The sequence below is a fragment of the Gymnodraco acuticeps genome, unplaced genomic scaffold, assembly GCF_902827175.1.
Source record: "Gymnodraco acuticeps unplaced genomic scaffold, fGymAcu1.1, whole genome shotgun sequence".
Classification (NCBI taxonomy): Eukaryota; Metazoa; Chordata; class Actinopteri; order Perciformes; family Bathydraconidae; genus Gymnodraco; species Gymnodraco acuticeps.
In genome coordinates, this window is record NW_022990836.1 from 456,377 (window position 1) to 464,511 (window position 8,135).

At 41.2% G+C, this 8,135-nt stretch overlaps 1 protein-coding gene across 2 annotated transcripts; it reads left to right on the plus strand.

Moving 5' to 3' along the window:
• The first annotated feature begins 1,822 nt into the window (after positions 1-1,822).
• Positions 1,823-6,671, plus strand: lim2.1 (lens intrinsic membrane protein 2.1). 2 transcript variants are annotated; one of them, XM_034232947.1, is made up of 5 exons: positions 1,823-1,928; positions 3,388-3,525; positions 3,948-4,097; positions 4,275-4,409; positions 6,509-6,671. In XM_034232947.1, the coding sequence occupies exons 2-5, from the start codon at positions 3,435-3,437 to the stop codon at positions 6,568-6,570; spliced, it is 438 nt and encodes a 145-aa protein (XP_034088838.1). In that variant the 5' UTR covers positions 1,823-1,928; positions 3,388-3,434; the 3' UTR covers positions 6,571-6,671. The 2 variants fall into 2 exon arrangements, with proteins under 2 accessions (XP_034088838.1, XP_034088837.1); XM_034232946.1 differs by having other exon boundaries at positions 1,826-1,883; positions 3,338-3,525.
• Positions 6,672-8,135: the final 1,464 nt, after the last annotated feature.

The following is an 8,135-nucleotide window of genomic DNA, read 5'->3' on the forward strand; positions in this document are numbered from 1 at the left end:
TTTAAATACATATTTCAGCTTTAAAAGGTTTTGTTACACATGAAGGAACATTTCTATTTCATGTTATAATTGAAAAAGTCAGTGTCCTCTTTAACAACATGTCCACATTCTTAACAGGTGGATAAAGAAAACGTAGGGGTTGTAAAATGAAGCTTTACTGAAATACAGCTAAATGCTTTCCACTGACTTACAAACAGACATCAAACGTGTCTCTAAATGTCTCAAAGAATGCAACTTCCGGTGACCAAACACTGTGCCTCATGTACACAGAACTGTACACTGTCAGGTGTGCTTTCTTGTTCTTTATCGGAAAGGAGGAGGGACTGAAGCAGCACAGCTGTTCCATGAGAACCCTGTCAGTTCTGTAGAACTGCATTTATTGAAGATCCACACAGTTGTTGTAATAAATTGCATCTTAAACCTAGTGACAACTAAATGGAATGAACAATGAGGTGAATTGTTAGGAAATTTGAAATACAAAAAGTATCATAGGGTTATTCATGTCCGATATGTTTAATTATTCCAGAGTTTGAAATGTTTGAGTGTGCCCCATTGGTGACTCACTGCAGTCAGTGAAGCTTCTTACGTATTGAAGGATTCATCATGGCATCATTTCATTGCAAACCTTTATTTTCACAATATGTGTCTTACTTTCCATAAAATACCAATTTTTGTTTCAACTTTGTTGGACACATGAGAGATGCGTTTCATTTATGATCTATACTAGGAGACATAGAGAGCATTATCAGCTGTGAGAAGGTGGCGAAGATGATCTGTTCTAGTGTTAGACTCAACGACCATATAAGCATTCATGTAACATGAAGAAAACACATTTGCATTGGAAGCAGAAATCCATATCTAGAGCATTGTTTTTAGAATGTATCAACCTATTGATCAGTAAGAAAATGTGTGGTATTGTCAGCATATGAAATAAACAGGGCTTATTTGAATACCCAATGCAAATAGTGACTGTTGACCTTACACACACATCACCTACAATTATTTGTATGATGGTTGTGTTGGAAAACAGTTGCCTATTTATTCACAAACATGATGTTTGAGGTAACCTGATGAATAAACGTCCTACATTAACTGTTTCCAGCTCCAAGGGAAGTATTGGGCAGCTTCTCCACTCCCTCATGTGCACCAGAGCTAGTCTCTTGCTTCCAACGAGGCCGGCCCGACAGTGTGCAAAGGGTTTGTGGGTCTTTTTAGACTAACATAACAAAGTAGCGCTGAGCTGAACTGCAGTCATTTCACAATAGTCATCATATTTGTGTTCAATGGAACCACATGATTTTGGTTTCAATTGGTGCCAATCATGACGTTTACCGTTAAACTATTTAAAATCATTTTCACTCTATATTGTCACAAGAGTGTATGAACGGTTGCTCTTTTTACACATGAATTAAGCCCTAATTAAGGCAAATGCAGCAAGCAGGACAATAATCCTAAACCAAACAAACAGTTAGGCAAGCAGCGTTTGAGTGGCTTACATTTTCAACTGTGAGTATTTTATATTTACTGTTAAGTCCTAAATGTGCTCAAATAGACTTTAAAAACAACAACTTGTATCTAAATGTATTCAATGCCGAACATGTGATGCCTGGCTGCCCTCCAGTAAAGCCAGTTCAGCCTCCACTTTCAATAAAAGCATGAAGTCATCAGTATTGCTTCAGCATGCCAAGCTTTGAACATTTCTGTTTTTTCAGCAGATTCCCAAACCACAAAACTGGTGTGTGCTGATTGGCCAGAACTGGGCCCGGGCCTTTTGTCTCAGCGCTGTGTTTGCTGTATCCCCAGTTTCTCTTTTCACCCGTCTAACGCTTGTGCTACTAGCCCGCTGGAATCTGCCAGTCTTGGATCTTATTGTGTTTTGTCAGGTAACCCTGTCTTCCTTAACATCTTCTTAAAAGATTTTGCTTAAGGTAAGGTCATACTGAATTGTGTCCAATAATTGTTGGTGTTCACTTGTGTTTTTATGTGTTTTTTATTTATTTGTGGTATTGGGGACACAGCTGCAGTTCCAAGAACTGCTGAATCAGAAAATATAGACAGTTGTGTCTTGCGCCTTTTAGGTAAAAATGTACCGATTTGTATCTCTTATGCGTCCATGTAACTTCAGTGCAGTGAATAGAGTAACGCCATTAAAACACAGTCTCGTCTAGAGGCTAGCAATAATGTAAACTATAGATGGAACACTGCAAACATTAGTTGTATTTTTGTTGTTTACACATCACAATGTAGTAAGAGTTGCAGAATTAGTGAAAAAGGTTGAGTGATGCAATCAAAAGGAAACATCGGGCCTCGAGGTCAGTGCAGACGCAGCCAACGCCTCTCTCTCAGTACAGACTATGATGTTGGTGGGGGGGGGGGGTTCCATGGCATTGTAGAATATTAAACCCAGCTGGTTGACAACATATTGCCGAAAATAAATAATTGCAATGTTAAATATGCCCAGAAAAATGGGCATCCTGAGATATCGTTTGCTTTACAATATGGGAATGAAATGGATTTAGTAAGTGCTCTGGTTTAGACTGAGGCAGCTGAGAGGGAAATGTGATCCTGCAGAAATACAGAGCTCTTCAATGAATACACAGAGCTCTTCAACGAGCATCCCGTTCAGGTTTTCAGACATAACAAGATATCTATCTATCATCCTTTCCCCCTAAAAGAAATCCACAACTCTCCATGCGTAGAGGGGATGGCTGCAGGATATTGCATTCAGATGGAACAATGAGCAATAGATGTATCAAGTATCAAAGCATCTGTGTGTGTGTGTGTGTGTGTGTGTGTGTGGTGTGTGTGTGTGTGTGTGTGTGTGTGTGTGTGTGTGTGTGTGTGTGTGTGTGTGTGTGTGTGTGTGTGTGTGTGTGTGTGTGTGTGTGTGTGTGTGTGTGTGTGTGTGTGTGTGTGTGTGTGTGTGTGTGTGTGTGTGTGTGTGTGTGTGTGTGTGTGTGTGTGTGTGTGTGTGTGTGTAAGCTCATCTTCGGGGACTGATGTCCTAGAGAACAAAGTACACACAGGCGACCCCGCAGCTCAATCCATCGGAAATAATATGTTCATTACAACACAATTACTGACACTTAGACCCTCTCTCGCTGAAGTGTGTGTGTGTGTGTGTGTGTGTGTGTGTGTGTGTGTGTGTGTGTGTGTGTGTGTGTGTGTGTGTGTGTGTGTGTGTGTGTGTGTGTGTGTGTGTGTGTGTGTGTGTGTGTGTGTGTGTGTGTGTGTGTATGGGTGTGTGTGTGTGTGTGTGTGTGTGTGTGTGTGTGTGTGTGTGTGTGTGTGTGTGTGTGTGTGTGTGTTGTGTGTGTGTGTGTGTGTGTGTCTGCAGGTGCAGGTGCAGGATGTACAGCTTTATGGGTGGAGGTTTGTTCTGTGCAGGCGTGGGGAACATCCTCCTGATCGTTTCCACAGCAACCGATTACTGGATGCAGTATCGGCAGTCCAACAACTACATGCACCAGGGCCTGTGGCGGTACTGCATGCCGGGGAAATGTTTCCCCCACAACGACAGCATCGGTGAGTGTTCCTGCTCCACTGCTGCAGAAGACTGCTCCACACACGCTCTCTAAAGCTGCCGCCATGGCCTGGCGGAGGGAAAGCTCACTTTCACTTGACATGGTGGTCGGCTAACATTTGCCATTACAGGGTGAATTATACAGATGATACTACTTGTGTTTAACAAGAAAAACATTTCTCTGATACTTTGATTTGATCAAATGTGGTTCTAGATATAAGTTATACTTTTGTGTTAGAGTTTCATCTCTTGTGTTTTGGTTGACATATTTAGGAATTCCAACTGATGGATGATGAAATTAGAAATGTGGTCTGTTATATTTCTTGAGGGTGTTTGCTGCTCTTCATCATGTTGGCTTGATGGGGTCACAGCTGAGATCACTTGCACTAACCCCACCAGTGACTTCTATTGACCCTGTCCACAGCCCACCTAGACGCTACCCGTGCCCTCATGATCCTCTCTCTGTTGGCCTGTTTCATTGGCATCATCATTGGCATCATGGCCTTCATCCACTACTCCTCCTTCGACAGGTTTGACAAGACCTTTGCTGCAGGCATATTGTTTTTCATCTCATGTAAGTTCAACGCTATTGATTTGTTCTTTGTTTGTTGGCTTTGAGCTGTCATTTGTTTTGACTTTAACTGAAGCATAATAAGCATAATATGTATGTTTTGAACTGAAACTTAGCAGCAGTATGGTTTCCTCTCTATTCAGTCTCTCTGAAACTCTTTTTCTCTTTTTCTCTGCACAGGCCTTTTAGTGTTTCTAGCAATGTCAGTGTACACTGGTGTGACTATGAACTACTACGGGAAGCGCTACGGAAACTGGAGGTTCTCCTGGTCATATATTATAGGCTGGGTGTCCGTGGTGCTCACCTTTTTTTCAGGTAAATATGCAGCCCAAAAAACCTGTATCTGGATAGAATCTGCATTCGGTTTTCAAAGCAGTTCCGTCAAGTTCCTTCATTTCCAACGGTTCCATTGATGGTGTGTTCACTTTCAATTGAACAACATTAAGCTGTGATCCTTTACTAATAAAGTGACTTCTTTTAAAGCTATACACTTGAGGAAGTTGCTGTCTAAGCATGGCTGCACTCAGAGTTCAGAAGCATTGCCTGGAGAAGCAGACCAGGCAGGCAACACACTCAAAATACTTTATAGATGTTTGATTCCTTTTACATTATATCATGTAGGAATTTGTCAAAGCTTCAATAAAGCAGATTATTTACTCCCACATATTGGCGTCAACTACTACCTGCATTTCAGCGAATAATACTCGTCATTATTCATGTAGTGTTTGTAATAAAGACAACACCTATAGAGACTCTGTAACATTACACAAAGAGTCTCTGAGCTAAACACCTGAAGCTAACGTGGACCTGCAGCTGAAGCTGTGATTTACATGCTGTAGTGAATGCTGCTCTCTGAATCCCCCAGCATGCACTACTGCTGTTGAGCAGGCTTTTCTATTTACTCAATGTGAAGAGATCATTATGAGCAGCATCCACATGAGGAAAATACTATATGTTCATCTGTTTGGTTAAGACTGAAAATATGATCAGAGTATATATATCAATTAGGGCTGTCAGTCGATTAAAATAGTTAATCGCGATTAATCGCAAATTAATCGCACATTTTTATCTGTTCTAAATGTACCTTAGAGGAATATTTTTCAAGTTTTTAATACTCTTATCAACATATGAGTGGACAAATATGCTTTATGCAAATGTTTATTATCATTTGAACAATGACAAATATCCTCATGAATATTAAACACAACAACCTCTGAACATTACAAATATTCGCCTCAATTCAACCTGGAACCTCTCTCATACAATAGTGTGTGTGTGTGTGTGTGTGTGTGTGTGTGTGTGTGTGTGTGTGTGTGGTGTGTGTGTGTGTGTGTGTGTGTGTGTGTGTGTGTGTGTGTGTGTGTGTGTGTGTGTGTGTGTGTGTGTGTGTGTGTGTGTGTGTGTGTGTGTGTGTGTGTGTGTGTGTGTGTGTGTGTGTGTGTGTGTGTGTGTGTGTGTGTGTGTGTGTGTGTGTGTGTGTGTGTGGTGTGTGTGGTGTGGTTCGTTGGAGCTATGTGCAACTCAAGGCATATGCTCGAACGGGAGCTGCCTGGACGCTGCAATCATGTCTGACTTTTCGTACAATGTACCACTGTCTGGCTTCCTGCATAAAGTCAAGTGCTCGGCGCAGTTGTGGCGAAATGTCGCTCCTCTGTTTTCATTTAAACAGCTCCTTATATCCGTTAGCGCAGCTAGCTAGCACCAGATGCTAACAACAACAATGCACGTAAGGTCTCTCTCTCGCTCGCTCGGGCCACACATACACACACCCTCCCGGTCCTCCCAACAGCCAGTCGGTGCCTGCCGGTGAGCGTGGAAGTGTGGTCTGCCACAAGCGGGCGGCAGGAGCGGGGCTGTCAGCATCAGCTTGTAGATGGTATTTTAAACTCGATGCGCTCTGAAACTACGGGGCGGCCGAGGACAAAAATACACATGCGTTAATCGCGTTAAAATAATTAGTGGCGTTAATTTTTTTTGCGTTAACGCGTTATTAATGCGTTAACTTGACAGCCCTAATATCAATATATCACGGTATATAATAACTAACCACTATGCACAAAACATTAAGACTATGGTTTACAATTAATATCAAAATGTTATTCATATCATTTGCATGCACTAAAGATGTCAAATAAAGAGCCCACGGATAATGTATCAGGACCTTTCGTATATATGTTGACATTAACGCTGATCCAGACACAAAATAGAAAGACCTCATTTGAATTCCCTTTTCTCAGATTGTCCCTGAACATGGCCTGAAACAGACTTCCCCACACTTTGCTGCTTCTGCTCATTAAATAAAGGGATACAATTCCCACACATTTGAGCATAGTGTATTTTGTCAATAAAAACGTAATACAATTAAAATAAGCCACTGCATGGATAACAAAGACCTGCCCTCTCTTTCTTTTCAGGTATATTCTATTTGTGTGCCTACCGGATGCATGAATGCCCCAGGAGCTCCAACTCGCATTAGGAAACGTCTTATTCCATCATCAGAAATGAGCCAGGCTGTGTGTGGACTCTCGCCATCAACACGGTGCAGAGCTCACCTCTGGACCGTGAAGGATCAAAGTTGAACCAGTTCAATAAAAAGATTTAGGAGAATACGACTCTTTATTTTCATCCACAGGCGCTGTGCATCTTCAGTTCACTCTCTTTATAATGTTCTTGATTTGTTTAAGTGTGCTTGGTTGCAGATGAATTTGTATTGTTTTTAAATGTATCTGAGAGCATTTTTTGGAGGCTTGGAAGCTGGAAATATGTGACTGAGAGTCCGAGCCTTTAGCGTTATAATAACGGGTGTCACCACAGAGAGGTTATTATATATTATAATAGAAAAGTCTGCATTCAAAAGTACAACAAATATCATTTTTCCAAAACCCTTGGACCAATGGAGTCACAGAAAGCGAAAGTCACATGCGTGCGTGTCTATAAAAACTGTACTCATGTATAATTACAAAGAGCATGCTGCATTACTCTGAACAAAATATTACAATAGACATGAATACATTTTAGAGCAACGTAAACAAACATATAAATATAAAATACCTAAAAGCATGATGTCGTTGCCAGAAAGTCGTTGTTTTATGTCTTAAACTATTTATATAAATAGCTATATGAATAAAAAAGGACCAGAGGACATTGATGTAGGCTATGTCAAATGGATTTGTATTATTTTTGATGAAAGCCCCAAATATGTATTCGGGTGAAGTAACCTCTTGCTCCGTCTCTCACCGTCACACTGTCAGCTCAGTAAACCCCCTCTCATCCACACGTGTCACTTAAAGCAGTGACGCACTGGCCGGCTCAACATTTTACCTAATGAAATGGCCACAGAAAGCCGCTTACTTGCGCCTCAAGAACGGCTTCTTAAGACGATTTCATCACCATTTGTTCCATTTACTTTCTAATTTCCCCCTAAAAGCAACTTGTTATCCTGCGCTCCATAAAGGGATTGACGCACAGCCAGGTGCGCGCGTTACCTCCATCTGCTGCGGCCTCCTTTCACCTTGCATACATTTTTTTTTTTAAATGACACAATATGTATTTTGTAGAGGAAGGATGTCTCATAACTTTTTGAAAATGATGCGCATTTTGCATCAGCGTTATTTGCCTTTATCCCAAAAGGTGTTTTATTACAACCAGTCAACTATGCCAATTTACATACTGAGCACACGAGTCAATTTAACACAAACCTATGCAAACTAATGCCGCAGAGCACTTTTCCACAGCAACTGATTCCCAATAATTAATTTGTTCTCCCTCCATCTGATCAAATGGAAATCCTGTCCTCTGGCCCAAGGATTACAACTTCCGCTCTAACATCTCCCTTAATTGCCTAATAGCATTGCAGCGTGAATTCTGCCTACATTAAGACACTTTCACATTAAGCGGCCTGATTGGAAATGTGATGACAACACCATATCAACAAATTATAGCGCAGCTTTCTTTTGCAAATGGGCACAGGAGCGGCACTTGTACTCTCCCAGTTTTTAATACCGACAATTACAGTCAATTTGGGCGGAATTACTAGGCAGC

Bases quoted from the DNA above. Each gene is read 5' to 3' on its own strand.
- lim2.1 (XM_034232946.1), top strand. From the start codon at position 3,351: ATGTACAGCTTTATGGGTGGAGGTTTGTTCTGTGCAGGCGTGGGGAAC. The intron at 3,526-3,947 runs GTGAGTGTTCCT...CCCTGTCCACAG, and splicing joins CCCCCACAACGACAGCATCG to CCCACCTAGACGCTACCCGT. The intron at 4,098-4,274 runs GTAAGTTCAACG...TTCTCTGCACAG, and splicing joins CATATTGTTTTTCATCTCAT to GCCTTTTAGTGTTTCTAGCA.